At 43.9% G+C, this 17,927-nt stretch overlaps 1 protein-coding gene across 1 annotated transcript in view; it reads left to right on the top strand.

Moving 5' to 3' along the window:
• LOC311106086 (protein Aster-B-like) overlaps window positions 1–17,927 on the top strand; it is a gene marked incomplete at its 5' end in the record, with an annotated part of 124,933 nt that overhangs the window by 9,402 nt on the left and 97,604 nt on the right. The window contains 2 exons of the mRNA XM_084148389.1: window positions 5,285–5,364; window positions 8,703–8,729. Of these exons, the coding sequence (XP_084004515.1) occupies window positions 5,285–5,364; window positions 8,703–8,729 (107 nt within the window). The remainder of the gene's footprint in view (window positions 1–5,284; window positions 5,365–8,702; window positions 8,730–17,927) is intronic.

Below are 17,927 nucleotides of genomic sequence, written 5' to 3'. Positions count from 1 at the left end.
AAATATGACAATTGGGTACTTTTTCCACCACTGCTGCTGAGTAGTCCTGTCTTGGTCTGTTTTGCTGCGAGAGAAGTGATGTATGAAGACTGAAAAGACTAACAGTGGGCGTATGTGTTACATAAGCCACCACAACTCAATATTAATGATCCCATCATTAATTATTTATTTGGTGGTATTGCAGACCCAAGCTATTTCCATCATGTTGGGTAGAGGCGACACAGCTAGCGAACATAATGAGATATTTACATATTTTTCTCCATCTACACTCTTGTAGCCCAAAGGGAACCACTGCCTCTGACTGCCTCTGCAGCACACAGCCATGAATTAAGCATTCATAAAAGAAGCTGTGACAAATGACAGCACAGTTACTTCAGGGCTGTGCCGTTGATCCAGACTTAACCCACATTTGATGCCTGTTTGTCATATGCTGCTCTGGCTCCAGTGTTCTCCTCCCACTCTTTATATTGCTATGATTTACAGTGTAGGGCAATGGGGGCTGTCAGTGCCAGCAGGGCCAAAAGGAACTGCTTATTGCCCAGGTGATGTAGTGTAGTGAGGGAAGGTGGGGGATGGTCTGCTGGAAGCTCTACGTCCCCTAGTTGGCGCTCAGTTCCAATACCGTGGCCTATGAGCAGCCCCTCGCAGTCGCAACACCACAATCAATTTACTTCATGCATTATTCAATCCCACAGTATGTCCCTGAAAATGGATGGTCTGTCATATTAGCCTTTGCACACCAATAAAGTACGGTTTCCAGGTTTCCTTGTTTGCGGTGAGGTTCTGTCTGTAGCAAGCCTCAGGTGAAGCCATTGTAGTCACATCTGGTTCAAGGCCATTCACTATGTACTTGAAAGCAATGCAATAAGCATTCCTTGTGTTGTAATTGTCCCTGTCACCACAACAAGCAGGGCAAAGCCCTTACATTTTATTGAATGCCCTGAACTCAGTCACTTCAACATTGCGAAAAGTAAATCAGTTACAGAGGAAGTATTGTTTTATTGTTACATTCTTACTCAAGGGTTATTGTGTATATACACATGTGGCTATGAGCTGTCTGTTTCACAAGGTTTATCTTCTAACCTGAAGGAATGGATGACTCTAGTTTCTATGGCTACAGGTAACTACAGCTTCAGTCCAAGCTCAAGTGCGACCTAGCTGTGTATTTGGTCAGTTAATGTATAAACGTTGTACGATGAAATTAATAGTTAAACTGGCTTGTGTGACTTATGTACCCCTCCGGACATTCTTAGCGCATTTTAGCAGGACTTCACAGACAACACCCGTCAAACATGCTGTGAGTACAGTACACTAACTACTGATAATGCTATAGGTTGTACCAAGGGAGAATACTGGGTCATGGTTTAGGCACTATTCGTTAGGAGTTTGCTGAATTCCTGTATGACAATTCAAGACAATACACTACTATGTGTGCTTCAACTGAGCGTCTAGGCCTAATCATTGCCAAAGATGTGTTTGATAGGGTCTGAAGTTGTCTTAGATTTACTTTTTATTTTACCTTTATTTAACTAGGCAAGTCAGTTAAGAACAAATTCTTATTTACAATGACGGCCTACACCGGCCAAACCCGGACGACGCTGGGCCAATTGTGCGGTGTCCTATTATCTGTCTAGAGTTTGAATTGTTTCAATGGCAAATGTATTCCAGTTTATAATTCTCTCATGCAGCAGTACGATTGAAAGTGAGACAGTCAGTATGACACACTTTTTTCAATCAGAGACATCAAGTAGTGAAAAACACTACTTGAAGCAGATTCAGGTCAGATCTTTCCAATCTCTGACACAAGGGACGACTCTGTTGGGAGAATATATTGGAGGTGGGTTTTCATTTGTGTCTTACCAGATATCAAAACTGATCCAGATATCAAAACTGATCCAAATATCAAAACGGATCCATATCAAAACTGATCCATCTATACTGTATGACATCCAATAAAGTATTTGGTACAGTTTTAGATAAGTCCTCTTGTTATACATCAAACATATCCATTGGTTAGTGCAAGTAACTTACTGTAGTTACAATGTAACTTATTGTGACAGTTTAACAACTAATGGTTAGCGTTCAATCTGCATACTGCAATATGGCTATGTACACTGTATGTCAAGTTTATATTATGGTGTATATTTGGTGTAAATGTGGGTCTTACCATCCCCTCTCAGAGCCTGTAATAACTCATCCAGTCTGCTCTTGTCTCTGTCTCCCAGTTCAGGAACAGTGGGCAGCTTTATCTTGAGAATGTGTGTGTGGTAGTGGCTCAAGTGTTTTGATCAGATTGTGTGAGTGGAATGTGTGTGTTAGGGGGACCTGGAAGTGTTTGTTTGGGGTTGGGGTGGGGGCATTGTATGAGTGTAGTGGGGGGGGGGGGGGGGGGGGGGGGGGGTCTGGCAGTGTGTGAGTATAGTTTGTGTGTGGGGGGTCTGGCAGTGTGTGAGTATAGGGTGTGTGTGTGTGTGGGGGGGGGTCTGGCAGTGTGTGAGTATAGAGTGTGGGGGGGGGGGGATCTGGCAGTGTGTGAGTATAGTGTGTGTGGGGGGGGTCTGGCAGTGTGTGAGTATAGAGTGTGTGGGGGGGGGGGTTCTGGCAGTATGTGAGTATAGTGTGCGTGTGGGGGGTCTGGCAGTGTGTGAGTATAGTGTGTGTGTGGGGGGTCTGGCAGTGGTAGTCGCTTTAGCCCCTGTGGAGTCTCTGTTGTGAGCAGATAATACCTGGAATATTTTAGGGAAACAGGACAGTATCTTTCAACAGGCTTTAGTGTCTCTGTCTGGACCGTGGATTTAAATATTTCAGAGACAAAACCTTTCGGCAAGATACTGGAGATAAAAGATAGCAGTTAACAAGACTTGGAAAGTGTTGCTAATGCAATAGAAGAGATTAGAAATGCCTCCCAGATGCATTTTTAGAAGGGTTATTTCTGATATGTTTTTTTCCAGGAGCAGATTATTATTTTTCTTAAGTGTACAAGTCTTCTTCAGCTTTCAACAAAGGAATGTGGTGAATGAGAAATGTTAACCCTGCTCACGTTTTTTTGTAAGTGGCTATTTCTTGCCTTTACAGATAACCTAATAGGAGTGGCGCAGTGGTCTAAGACACTGCATTGCAGTGCTAGCTGTGCCACTAGAGATCCTGGTTCGAATCCAGGCTCTGTCGTAGCCGGCCGCGACCGGGAGACCCATGGTGCGGCGCACAATTGGTCCAGGGTAGGGGAGGGAATGGCCGGCCGGGATGTAGCTCAGTTGGTAGTGCATGGCGTTTGCAACGCCAGGGTTGTGGGTTTGATTCCCACGGGGGGGCCAGTATAAAAAATTGTGTATGCACTCACTAACTGTAAGTCTGCTAAATGACTGAAATGAGATATGGTTGTCGCGTAGTCTATTAAAGTACTCCGTTTCGATTGCCTCTCAGAAACCCATCCTGAAAAGCAATTGCTTTGGAATTAATTCAAAGCCCGGAGAAAGCCCCATGACCACTACTCTGTCTGCCTCTAAGTCTGATGTAATGCCAGTGCTCTTTAAACCTACAGTGTTTTGTTACATCTCCTACAGTAGCTGTCACGTTCAAAGCACATAGTGAATCAATTGTGTATGCGTTATGAATGATTTAGTAAGGCTTTATGCCTTTCATTGCTTGTGTTTTGAAAGAGGCATGCAAAATGGTGCATAATGTACACTCCATACACTAGTCTAATCAACACACACATGCACACACCCTCAGAGAAGTGAGTTTACTAATAACCTACACCTGATTTATTGTAGAGCAGGTGCAATCCAGGCATTGCTGATTGTTTCACTAGGGTATACATCTCCCTTCAACCCTTAAAACAACATTGATAACTACCTGGAAAACTTAGGCAGAACTTTACTGTCTGGTACGCCAGTTGAGAAACCACAGAAGCTAAGTTGACAGTGGGAGTAAAAGGCCCTCTCTAAAAACCTTTGGAGTCATGGACACAACTACCATTTCACAAGGTCTCAAAACACGTAATGATTGACCGTATTTTACTGAAGCATTATTTAGCCTATTCTGCAGTTTTAAACTAGTTCCTCAGAGGCAACGTGATGAACAAAAAATATTTCATAGGTTCTGTTTTACTTTTGAATACAGTGAAGGAGACTGGAGGAACATTGCTCTCAGTTTCTCTTTGGATAATTCTGAAAATCTGTCTAATACAAATGTATTATGTTAATAGCTGCCCCTATGACTTTATGATCATGTTAAAGATGATGTCAGAGTTCATCTTTGAAAGTGCTCATCCTCAGATATCAGACCATCTCTCCATGTCAGCTACCTACAAGTAAAGCCAAAATAAAGGAAACTCTTGAGTAAATGAGGGATACAAAGTATATTGAAAATAGGTGCTTCCACACAGGTGTGGTTCCTGAGTTAATTATTCAATAAACATCCCATCATGCTTAGGGCCATGTATAGCAATGCCCAGTTGCCCAAAGGAGCAAAGGAGCATAGGGGGTTTAAAGGGTGTGTGTGTGTGTGTGTGTGTGTGTGTGTGTGTGTGTGTGTGTGCGTGCGCATGTGTGTCTCAGTCACCAGATCTCAACCCAATTCAACACTTATGGTAGATTCTGGAGCGGCGCCTGAGACAGCGTTTTCCACCACCATCAACACAACACCAAATTATAGAATTTCTCATGGAAAGATGGTGTTGCATGCGTCCAATAGAGTTCCAGACACTTGTAAAATCTATGACAAGGCACATTGAAGCTGTTCTGGCAGCTCATGGTGGCCCAACATCCTATTAAGACACTTTATCTTGGTGTTTCCTTTATTTTGGCAGTTACCTGTATGTCTTCAAAGTTTCTGGATGGACTTAAAATTCCTCTAACTGGGAATCAAATCAGTACTTCACACCGAGATAGAATGGGTTTAATGGGTAGCCAAGTAGCACAGCAGGACAGGTGGGATTCTCTTAAATACCACAGTATACAGTAGGTGAACATCTCCACCACAGACCTTTATCTCTGTATGACTCATGATCAGTGTTTGTGTGTGTCTTGTAGTGCCATCTAGTGGCTATAACTAAGAAGTACATACATTGTAGTGTACTGATGTACGCATTCTCAGGACACAGAATCACTGTAGCAGTGAAATATTCTATGAATGCATCTGAAGGAGTGTGTAGGGCCACATCGTATGTTTTCACCGGATTTATAGTGTGAGTGATTGTGTATTTGTGTATGACTGACGTGTTCCTCTCTGTTGTGTTCTGTCACGCAGCAGCCAGCAGAGTAGCCAGCAGAGTAGCCAGCAGAGCAGCCAGCAGAGCAGCCAGCAGAGTAGCCATGACGATGACTCCACTCGCTTCCTGACTCCCTTCATCCGAGAGGAGAGGTAAATACAAGAAGATTCTGAATTAACTTGTATGTGTATTCTGTGTGTTTGTATTCTATGTTTTGTATGTATGCAAAAGGGTTTAATCGTTTGTGTGGATTGATGAAAGCAAGGGGAGAGCACTGACTATGAATCAGGATGCTCAGGAAATGACTGTATTCACCGTCTACTTCTTATACTGCTGCTTTTTCACCACTACATGGCAGTTGGTCCTCAGCCCTACTATTTTTCACCACTAGATGGCAGTTGGTCCTCAACACTGCTCTTTTTCACCACTAGATGGCAGTTGTCCTCAGTGCTACTCTTCTTCACCACTAGATGGCAGTTGGTCCTCAACACTGCTTTCTTTCACCATTAGATGGCAGTTGGTCCTCAGCCCTACTCTTTTTCACCACTTGATTGGCAGTTGGTCCTCATAGATGGCAGTTATCCTCAGCCTTACTCTTTTTCACCACTAGATGGCAGTTGGTCCTCAACACTGCTCTTTTTCACCACTAGATGGCAGTTATCCTCAGCCCTACTCTTTTTCACCACTAGATGGCAGTTGTCCTCAGTCCTACTATTTTTCACCACTAGATGGCAGTTGTCCTCAGCCCTACTCATTTTCACCACTAGATTGGCAGTTGTCCTCAGTCCTACTCTTTTTCACCACTAGATGGCAGTTGTCCTCAGCCCTACTCTTTTTCACCACTAGATTGGCAGTTGGTCCTCAGCACTGCTCATTTTCACCACTAGATGACAGTTGGTTCTCAAAACTGCTGTTTTTCACCACTAGATTGGCAGTTCGTCCTCAGCACTGCTCTTTTTCACCACTAGATGGCAGTTGGGCCTCAGCACTGCTTGGCACTGTTGCATCTGGACTGTAACACTCATTATTGACCATTTAGATACACTTTCCATGGTGTTGGTAATGAGTGCAATGAACATGTTCTTCTATGGGACATGTCAGTCTTCAGTTTAGCCATGTTTAATCATTGGAATTTAGCAACAATAACAAGAAGTGATATAAGGTAAGGATTCAAAGCACTTGATATTATCAATCAGTCAATCAAATGTATTTATAAAGCCCTTTTTACATCAGCAGATGTCACAAAGTGCTATACAGAAACCCAGCTTAAAACCCCAAACAACAAGCAATGCAGATGTAGAGGCACAGTGCCTAGGAAAAACTCCCTAGAAAGGCAGGAACCTAGGAAGAAACCTAGAGAGGAACCAGGCTCTGAGGGGTGGACAGTCCTCTTCTGGCTGTGTCGGGTGGAGATTATAAGAGTACATGGCCATTAAGGTCAGATTGTTCTTCAAGATGTTCAAACGTTCATAGATGACCAGCAGGTTCAAATTATAATCACAGTGGTTGTAGAGGGTGCAACAGGTCAGTACCTCAGGAGTAAATGTCAGTTGGCTTTTCATAGCAGAGCATTCAGAGGTCGAGACAGCAGGTGTGGTAGAGAGCGAGAGCGAGAGAGAGAGAGTTGAAAACAGCAGGTCCGGGACAACGTAGCACGTCCAGTGAACAGGTCAGTGTTCCATAGCCGCAATTAGAACAGTTGAAACTGGAGCAGCAGCACGACCAGGGGAACTGGGGACACCCAGGAGTCATCAGGCCAGGTAGTCCCAAGGCATGGTCCTAGGGCTCAGGTCCTCCGGGAGGGGAGGGAGGCTGAGTATATCCCACAAAGATCTCCTCCACCGCACGAGCCCAAGCGGTCGCAAAACCGGACAGGAAGATCACGTCTGTGACTCTACCCTCTATAGCATCATAGGAACAGCATGGAAGAGCACTAGTAAGCCAGTGACTCAGCCCCCGTAATAGGGTCAAAGGCAGAGAATCCCAGTGGAGAGAGGGGAGCTGGCCAGGCAGAGACAGCAAGGGCAGTTCGTCGCTCCTCACTAAGTGAGTGACCTGTGGTTAATTCACATGTTAGTGGAAGGGCTTTGAATGTGAGTGAGAACATACTGTTCCTTAATGTGTGAACCTACCTCCTCTCCCTCTCTTGGGCTGTGTTGTGAGTGGGCTGTGTGTGAGTGGGCTGTGTTGTGAGTGGGCTGTGTGTGAGTGGGTGGATGGCTCCAGCTCCAGCTCTATATTACCTCTGTCAGCGGTGGGGATATACTGCAGTGGTCTCAGAGAGCACAAATGTCAGGCATGGGGAGTAAATCAGATAGAGAGCAGAGAGAGAGCGTGGTGCAGGCCTGCCTGCCTGGAGAGAGAGAAGATCATACCTCAGCTATGAGATACCGCACCAGGAGGAACACAATGGCCTGAGCTCACGCTGGAGAAAGGGAGGGCTGTTTGAAGCTTCCAAAGGCACCTGTCATATCTGCCTCTTTCAAATGCAGTGTCTTTGTATTGAAAATGTATTCGTCATACAGTGGTTTAGTGGTGAAAGAAAAAGATCAGACATTCAAACAAATCGCAGCCAAATTGACTGTGAGGAGGCTTAAAGCAGTAATAATGGCTTGAGTAAAATGAAATACAGAGTATTAACCATTATTGAAGAATCTGCAGCTTGAGCTGGTTCTGTTGGAATACCCCCTTTTTCTCTCTCTCTATATATTTCTCTCTCTCCCACTCTCTTCTATAGTATCTATGGTAGGCTATAACATTCTACTCTCCCTTTCCTATCTCTCCCTCTTTCTCACTCTCTCCTGCTCCCCTCTCCTCTCCGTCCCGCTCTTTTTCTCTACAGTTCCTCCCCCGCTATTTCTCTGTGTACTGCTCCGAATAGGAACCTTACCTTTGACCTTATGGGATTTCTCCTGCATGCTACTCTTTTCTCTCTGCTTGTAATACCTGGCTGCTGCTGGGGGGTGAACGGTCTGTACCCAGCTTCAGAGGGCACGGAATGTCATGTCTCCTCTGCAGGTAACCGCTACATTTAATGTCTGCTCTGGGTGGCTGTCTGCAGCAGTTTGTTTGCTCACAGTGCAGCTACAGCATGGCACAGGCTAGCTGGCTTACCGGTAGGATTGTGTAGATGTTCCGGTGTAATAGGAGCAGGCTAGGTTATTAGGATTAGCATTCATTGCACCAGCTGAAGAGGTTTTGCTCTGACAAGTGCATTCTGTGGTTTGTTGTGTTTGCTAACTGGTTTACAAGATTATCCAGGATGACCGCCTCTTCTCTCATTGTTTTCGGTGCCTGTTACAGAATGCTGCGATTGGACAATAACTGTTGATTATGCAATTTTTCTCAGGATCATTTTGAGGCTTTGGTCAACTGTTAGATACCAAGATGATGAGAGACAATGACTTGTCAAGATATTCACCTGTATGAGGGAAGTAAACGAGGATGCCCCTGTGAGTGATATCTCCTTTCTCTCCTCTCTGAATTCCAGGTCTGACAGTGCAGCGGACAAGATCAGGTAAGTCTGTACTCTTCCCTATACTTCCTATTTTTTTAAATACATTTTAGTCATTTAGCAGAAGCTGTTATCCAGAGCGACTTACAGTAGTGAGTGCATACATTTTCATATTTTTTCATATGGTCCCCTGTGGGAATCGAACCCACAACCCTGGTGTTGCAAGCACCATGCTCTACCAATTGAGCTACACGAGACTATTCTCTGCTGGGGGGTGGAACCTGTGCTTTGGGGTTATGGAGTGATGTATAGGTTGTGGGGTTATGGTGTGGTGTATAGGAGGCTGCTGTCCTGTCACCCCATGGCCCCCAGCCCGCCCACCTTGCATGTGACAGATCCATGGCCCCCAGCCCGCCCACCCTGCATGTGCTAGATCCGTGGCTTTGTCCCTGCTGACTGAGGTGTCTGAATATGCTTTACATTTGGAAAGGCGAGTCGTGAATACAGTTGCAAGCCATGGAATGTCATTGTTTGCTTTTACTGGAGAAACAACATCAGTCACAATGTGGGACACAAACAGGGCTTTGTTAGTGGACAGCAGGCTGCTGCGATTCGTCTGTTAGCTACTCTGTTTGGTCGGGTTTGAAGATCTGTGCGCAGTCACTTCATTCTGAAGGGTTTTCTGTTATACCTGTGGAGACACTTGCCAGATCTGAGTAACACTGTTTATATGACACAAGCCCAAAAGGTGAGTGATTAGTATTGCAATGGGGATGTATGAGAGATGCATGAAGGTTTTGATTTGTATGTGCAGTATGGTAGTTGTCTTTGTTCACCTGTCATTACTCATTGTGCATGTGTGTAGGAGGGGAACCTACTATCCACACACAGTTCACAGTTCAATAGGTCTGTCAGCAGTGTGTTGTTTTAGTGTGGATGTGTGTGTAAGTGGGATGACTGGTTGTTGCTGTGTTAAGGTTGGGATTGCTGATGGAAGAGATGTGGTAGGTAGGGAGAGGGGTCTAAGGGCCATGTTGATGTGTTTGCAGGTGAAGCTGCCTAAACACAGGGAGCTGATCCTCAGTTGTCCCTCATCATTGTTAGGCAAGTTTGAGGTCATTTGTCTGGCGTTACCAGGGTTACTTACAATTAATGTAGTTACACAGATATACCCTCTTTCATAACTATCTTATTCAATTGTCAAAATGTATTCCTATTGGTCGTTAATATCTATGACATCTGTTCAGATCATGAAGGACAGGACATGATCAGGCTCACTGGTGGAGTGTGGTGGTATGTGCCTGGCCTGGCTTGAGTTGAGTTGAGTGGCCAGTCATGCGGGTGGTGTGACCAACAAACAGAGCCAGGTTTGGACCACTATAGCCCCTGACCACCATCACATCACGTGAGCTACAGATGGTCTACTAAACTCCATCTGAACCTGTTTCTTTTGTGTCCAGCCATTATGCTCCCTGCCTTTCAAAATAGCCCATACAATAAGTGTATTGTGGGAGTGTGGATGAAGCCGATTGTTGCTTTTCTATAGCCGACTTAAGTGTACCTTCATGTCAAATATGTCAACTCAGCAAAATATTACAACTTTGTTTAGAAATGTATCTCATGCTTTAAGACAACACAGGATGGAAACCTCCGTCTTCAGCATCTTACCCAGCTCATAAATATCCAGCTGTAATGCCACACAGTCATGGTTAAGGCAGATAATTGAGAGCATCTTCATGCATTATTGAGAAGTCTAATTTCAGGCCATAGGAAAGGCATTTTATCTTCCTATGTTGTGCAATTGGGCCCTCAGTTCTGTGGTCAACAGGGTATTTACCTTGCACTGAGACCAGAAGACTGGAGAGCTAATGCCTTGGTGGTCCTGTTTCACACAATGATGACTTGCGATCAATATGTCATTGGATGCATTGACCACTGTAAACGATACATGCAGAAAACCATTTAGTTGGCCAAAGTGTGGATGTGTTGTGTCTAAAAACTGTCTAAACCTGCACTTTTCAGGACTAAAATAAAAAGATGCTGACTTGAGTCGTGATATAGGTTTCGCTGCGTAGTAACAACAAAGTTTGTACGCTGTTGATTTATTGGTTGAATACACCAATAAATGTGTTAATTTGGGTATTTTGAAGGTAAACATAAAAATACAAGGGTGTTACCAATGGTAACCAGAGTAAAACTGTTTGCACATTCTCTTAAATAAAATACAGTCTTGTGCTTGTGGGGCGTTATCCATTTATTCCTCAGCGGAATAGATTTCCGTCTTTCAATCGGTAGATCATTGATCCATCCCTCCGTCCGTGGGGTGAGACAATACCTATTCTCCATTCATTTTGTGAATGTCAGCTAAACCTGATCCTCCTCTTTACTCTGTTAGGGAGCCCTGGAGGAAACAAAGACCCACAAAATGAATAAATCATTTGCAGTAAATTGTCAAATTGTTGCGGAGGGGAGTTAGTTCAAGGTGAATCTTTTTTTGAATAATACTGCACCTTCTAATGAGTCAGTTTATACAGTAGCTACAGTACTCCATCTCTGATTTTATGAGGTGACATTCACTAATGTTTGTCACTGATCTATATTATGATAAAGACGATTATGATTATGGTGATGACAATTATGATGATGGCAATGATGATGCCAATGATGATGGTAATGATGATGATTTGGGATTTTAAATGATGACGTGATGATGGATGACTATGATAATTCTGGGTCAGGGACAGGGCAGGGCAGCTATGTCTGTAGGAGATACTGTGAGGTCATGACGCAACTGCACTCCTCCCCCTTCCCTCTCTCCCCTCTCTCTCTCTCCGTGCAGTGGAGAGAAGTGCTGACATGCCTATTCACAGAGACGCCGCAAGGCTCCAGTCTAGAGCAGCTTGTGCTGCTAACGCATGTTTCGCAGCTCCAACAGCACAGAGAGAGAGAAAGGAGGAGTGGAGAGGGAGAAAGATTGAGAGAGAGGAAAACAGAGAAAGAAGAACACCCTCATCCGGCAACCACGTCTCTGTGAGCCTACCAAGGACCTTCCCACACACACACACACCATGGCAAGCCAACCAATCAGAGCGTTTGCGTCCTTGACCCATCCTCCTCTGTACAACTGCTCATCCACACACAGCTGAGAGCAGCAGCAGCAGCAGCATCCGTGGAGGAGAGGTACTGTAGGAATGTAACGTTACCCATAGAGCATGTGACCAGAGCAAGAAACAACCTCACCACCAACCTCTTTACTGGAGAGTTTTACAGAAAATAAAAAGGAAATACCTTAACATTTTTATCAACCATGTGGAATTCGATGCAGAAGATGAGAGTCGGATGATGTGTGTTCAATTTGTACTTTGATGGTTATAATGGATGCATTCCAGTCACTCAACCTTAACTCTTTGGACTTGTTGATGTGGGTTTGAATGCTTCTCAGAAGACCAACCTACTGAGACGTTTGCTGTCTACGTTTATACAGCACTTTTTATGCTGCCATGAGACTTGAGCTTTCTTTTTTAGAGCTTGGGTGTGTTGTGTGAGAGGGGACGTGGTGATTGTACGTGTGGAGGCTGGGAGGATGACATAGCAGGCCAGTAGTATTGTGACAGACTGAGGCTGAGAGAGGGACACAGGTGGACAGAGAGCAGAGCGGGCGAGGCCATGAGAGCCAGGAGAAGGGACAGCATGGTGTCTGTCTGTTCACTATGCACAAAAACAAGGTCAGGTTCCTTTGTCACTATTCTTATCATGTTTTTACCTATAGTTTGTTAAGTCTTGTACCACATGTAAAATGAGTCGATTCTGCTTCTACAGTTTTTCCTCTGTTAATAGAATGTGGTCTCTTCATAAGAGGTTGACTTTAGTAAGAACTGTGTCATCTTATGTGTATAAGAGTGCAGTACACTTTTCTACTTTCTATTTTCTAAGAAAGTGAGTAGTGAGTAATACTGCTGTGTTAAAGGTCCAATGCAGCCATTTTTATCTCAATATCAGATACTTTCTGGGTAATTAACTACCTTACTGTGATTGTTTTCAATGAAAATGGTCAAAAAGAAACAAAAAATAATTTTGCTCACACTGTTTAGGGTGGTCTGAGTGGGGAGGGGAAAACTGAAAACTAGCTGTTATTGGCAGAGAGGTTTGGAACTCTCTTTCTTATAGGTGTATTAACAAATTTACTGCCTGGGGATGTCACCAGGTAGGCCAAAATTCCATCCCACCAAAACAGGCTAAAATTTCAGGTGGTCTTTTCAAACAGCACTTATACTAAAAGGGTATTGGGCCTTTAAGACATGTTTTTTCTGCTGATGATGACAATGACTTCTCTAATCTTTGTTGTTAAATGCATTTTGTCTTTCAATATCCAATTAACCTGCAACAGTTTCAACAGCCCCAGTTTCCTTCCCTAAGCACTTCATAACAAACATAATACAGTATGTGGAATTTGATCGATCGTTACAACACCTATCTATGTAACATAATCAGATCGACACTCCTGTTAGCAGACAATAGCATAAAACACTACAGAACATTAGACAATTATAGATGTTTATAATTGTTTAAGATCTCCAGTGAAGTATAGGGATTTTCCTCCCAAATCTGTACTGGGATATGTGCTCCTCAGTCGGCTCCATTAGGGGTAATTTGGCTAGATTTATGTTCCCTGTAAAGCTGAGAACCCAGCGCGGCCTGCGGGCACTCCCTGTAATTCACAGTGATGAATGCTATCCTTGCGTAACTCTCTCTGTCTCTTTTTAATTACTGCGAATGATTGTCACTAATGAGCACATTGAGGGCTATTAGGAGAAGCCCACCTCAGTCCGCCATTACTGCAACGTGATGGAATATGATATAATATGATAATTCTAGAGGTAATGGATTGGTCCAAGTTACCCAGTTTATCAAGAGGGGTTTCTCTGACACACATAATAATATATGTGTTTACAAGTGTCTTGGTTCTTAGGTAGATTTTTTAAGACTATTTTAAGATTTACCGTTTCCAACGGTAACAGTTTGATGTCCCACATGGATGCTGATTTATTAAACACACAAACACACCCAGTCAGACAGTCTATCAGTCACAGTCTAACAGGGTTTAAACAGCTCCTGCTATATGCTGGTTGTGCATCTGTCTCGCCTGAGATCTCCCTACACAGGTGAGACAAGTTACCCAGCTAGACACTCAGTGGTCCCAACTGGTGTATTAATGATATGGCTGGTACTTTATGTCTTTCATCTCTGTCACCAATAGGGTACTGTACACTTTTTTACTAAGGTTTTCCCCTCACTGATCCATCCTTACGCAACCATTAGACCATGTGTCTGCAGGCAGGCAGGTAGACCTGAACCTGAGCTGCTGTGATGTGCTGACTAATCATCAGACCTCTGGTGACTGGCTGTAATTCTGTTATGATCATTAGTGAATCTATCCTGCTGCTTACTGAATGCAAATTGTACTGCATACAAGCACTCATGTACCGGTACATATCCACAGGGTGTACACACAATATGTAATTATAAGCAGAACCCATCTGTCCAATACCCAGTTAGGTAATTAAGTTAGATCCTTAATTGTGGAGTAGCGGTGGGCTGATGATGAAAACGCTGCAGGCCCACGTGGGTAACTTACCAGGGATACTGCAGAACTACAGAGAACTGTCGACTGGCAATGTGTTCAAAGAGGACATGCAGAGCCTAAATGAAGTTAAAAATATCCCTCCCTTTTCATCCCATCCATCTTCTTTTGGGAGGTCTCTCCCAGATTTCATAAATCAAGAGGTGTAATCTGTATCCTATCTGCCCAGACGTGGCAGATAATACGCGTGGGTTTGAGGGAAAATCATCAGCCAGCCAAGCTCAGGGAACCACTTTAATGGGTGCCGGGAAGCCCACTTTCACACATACTAAGTGAGAGAGTGGGAAGTTATGAGTCTGCCTATTAAGTGAAATCCAGTAATGTAAGACTCTCACCCTCTGAGGATATGAATTGATAGAATGAACTAAGGGCCGCCGAACAGAGTGATTCATGGGAGATGTGGGCACAGCACTGCATGTTGAGTCACTGGTGATAGCAATGGATGGAATAGAGAGAGAGAGGCCTGGAGGATGAGCCACCAGCCTCCCACGCAAATCATCACTCCATGGCCTTGGGTGATTGTTTTGCCTGTGTTCCCTGTAGTCAGTGGGCACCGGAGAGAGGCAGAGCTTTCCCCCATATGGGTCTGAATAGTTCACCCATCCCTTGGTAAACCAGTAGCCCTAAATGAGTTAGGTTAGGATAACTCTATTATTTTGATATAAGTAGATATCACTGAGTTGGCTCTATTATTAAAATCTGAATGAAGCCATTCTCCACACTCTTTATAATAATATGATAATAGCAGGAACAGAGCGCACATCATCCTCAGCCTTTAAAGATCATGCCGCGCTTCATCATGTTGAGCAAAGCCAGACAGGGACAATGTTCATATCCTCAGGCATCTGCTAGCCTGGGCCTCCTTTGATAATGGGGGGTCAGCTGTATGTTATTTCTCAGAGGACCAGGTATACAGATACTGACTCACCGCCAGTGGGATGTGGTGAACTGACAGAACTCTCATTGTGCTCCCACCCCCGTCCGGTGGCATGCTGGGAGTTAGGCGTCATGGTTATTCACCTGTGTGCCAACCCATGTCCCGTTTCCTCAGCCATATTAAAGTCTCACACCTTCTTCTCTACTGATAGGCCAAGCAGAGGAAGTGGAAGAAACTGATATGGAGACCACAAAGGTAGGATATACTGTATTCACTAAACAGACACATGTACTGTAGTTTGTTTAAAAACACTCAAATCAAAGCCTTCAATATTGCGCCATTCATTCATGGTTATAATGTATATCCTACCCAGATAAAACACTTCACTCAGCTGTAACCATATTCAGGAATACCACAAGAGGGGGCACTCTCCATATGGTGTGAATGCCCTGACAGCCCTGGCACTGTGTAGACCCAATGGCTCCAGTCAGTCTTCGCATATCATAGTCTCATGAAATACTGTACTAGAGTTGCTGCCACTTGTCCCTTCCTGCAAGCCCATGGTCTATCAGGTCTCTGTCAGCATTGTATTGTACAGGGACAGTCACCATGGCTCCAGTGTGCTCTGCACTGCACTGTACTGCCTGCACATAGTCACCCTGGTCAGCTGATCCAGAGATGGCCCACTACTGTACTGTATTGTATGCCCCTAAGGAACAGGACAGCTATATCCTAAAACTAGATCCAGGCTAGATGTATTTTAACAGAATGCTTTACCTGAGTTACCTTGGTGCATTCGCCCCACTCCAATTGTCCCAGTGGATTTGTCAAACAAGGAAACACAACCAAATATGTCAAACCATTAGGGTAATAGGTCACCTCTGAGAGCTATGTAATATGTGTTGTTTGTGTCCGTTTCTGATGTCCATCAGAGTACACTGTAACCACCCTCTTGGTGGTACACGACCTGATGATGATGTAATCACAGCTTTCCATCAATTATTTTCATCCCCTGAGGTGAGATTTTAGAGGGAAGTATTGTATCTCTTTGTAGGTTTTTGGAATGTGAGGTTTGGGGCTGCAAGGCTGTTTTGTGGAAGCTTTGTTAAATTATGCTGCTTTTTCACAGTGAGCGGCGTGGCTCATCTGCTCAGCTCAAAATAGCTCAAGTGCCATCCTTGAATGCCTTGTGGGGTTTTGTGGCATGACAACCGACAGTAAACAGATGAAAAAGACTTTGTGTATTGTGTGTGTGTGTGTGTGTGTGTGTGTGTGTGTGTGTGTGTGTGTATGAATGAATGAATGAAAACAGCAGGCAAGGTCCACATATGGCCTTCAAACAGCAGGCAAACTACTCCTGACTTTGATAGTGACGCATTCCATTAATCTCTATGGTAACAGAGTATTCTTTCTGGGGTCTTGAAAAATACCAAATATTTGTTTTGTTTTTGGAATGTTGGTTCATATCTACGCAAGGTTTTTATTTTAGCTGTCCAGAAATATGAGGCAGATACGTACATCCTCATGTGTCACTGATAGGAAAGGTTTAGAAGAGGGTGAGTAAAATGGGAAACGTGAAGGAATAGGGAGGGTGAAGAATGTGTGTAAAGTAACACATGCGCATAACTTTATAAGGTTGTTTAGCTATGGGGAAGAGGAGTCCTGGGGGGGCGGGACGGGTAGTTCCACCTTAATAATACCTTCCTCCACCAGGAAGCACAGAGTGTGGTTTGTAAGGACACAGGTTTGTAAGGACACCACCAGTTCAGATGCAAACCTCCAGTGGTTTGCATCTGAACACAGAGCTATAAACAGAAAGAGGCCTGAAGCTGAAGCTGATCTCACCATGCATGCACATGGGCATTCAGTTGTTATGAGAATAAAGGGTAAAGGTTACGTCATGATGCTTTGACTACACTCAGCACAGCAGGCATCACTGTTGTGTACAGTTTTATCCATTTGGAAGGGACTTAATACTCCAATGTGCAATTGACTGTTTTAGTTTGTATTAAAGAGTAGGGGGGAGTATTAATAATGTCAGTCTGGTGCTTGTCTTGACCGTATTCTGAATTTAGTTTCCCAGCTTTATTAGAAGAAAGGCACAATCAAATCAAATGTTATTTGTCACATGCTTCGTAAACAACAGGTGTAGACTAACAGTGAAATGCTTACTTATGGGCCCTTCCAAACAATGCAGAGAGAAAAATAGAAAAATAGTAGAAAATAATAACACGAGGAATAAATACACAATGAGTAACGATAACCTGGCTCATATGTACAGGTAACTGCCAAAATAATGGAAACACCAACAAAGTGTCTTAACAGGGATATGGGTCACCAAGAGGCGCCAGATCCGCCAAAACAGTGTCAATGCACCTTGGCATAGATTCTACAAGTGTCTGAAACTCTATTGGAGGGATGCGACACAATTGTTTTACGAGAAATTCCATAATTTGGTGTTTTGTTGATGATGGTGGAAAACGCTGTCTCAGGCGCCGCTCCAGAATCTCCCATAAGTGTTTGATTGGGTTGAGATCTGGTGACTGAGACACACACACACACACACACACACACTTTAAACCACTTATGCTCCTTTGAGACTCCTCTTTCAAAGTCACTGAGATCTCCTCTTGTAGCCAAAATAATGGGCAGCTGGTTATTTTTCTACATGACCCTAAGCATGATGGGATGTATTAATTGCTTAATTAACTCAGGAACCACACCAGTGTGGAAGCACCTTCTT

This window comes from Coregonus lavaretus (assembly GCF_964263955.1).
Source record: "Coregonus lavaretus genome assembly, chromosome: 30".
In the NCBI taxonomy this organism is placed as follows: Eukaryota; Metazoa; Chordata; class Actinopteri; order Salmoniformes; family Salmonidae; genus Coregonus; species Coregonus lavaretus.
The sequence above is the reverse complement of the archived record's forward strand: the minus strand, read 5'-3'. Positions and strand labels throughout refer to the sequence as shown.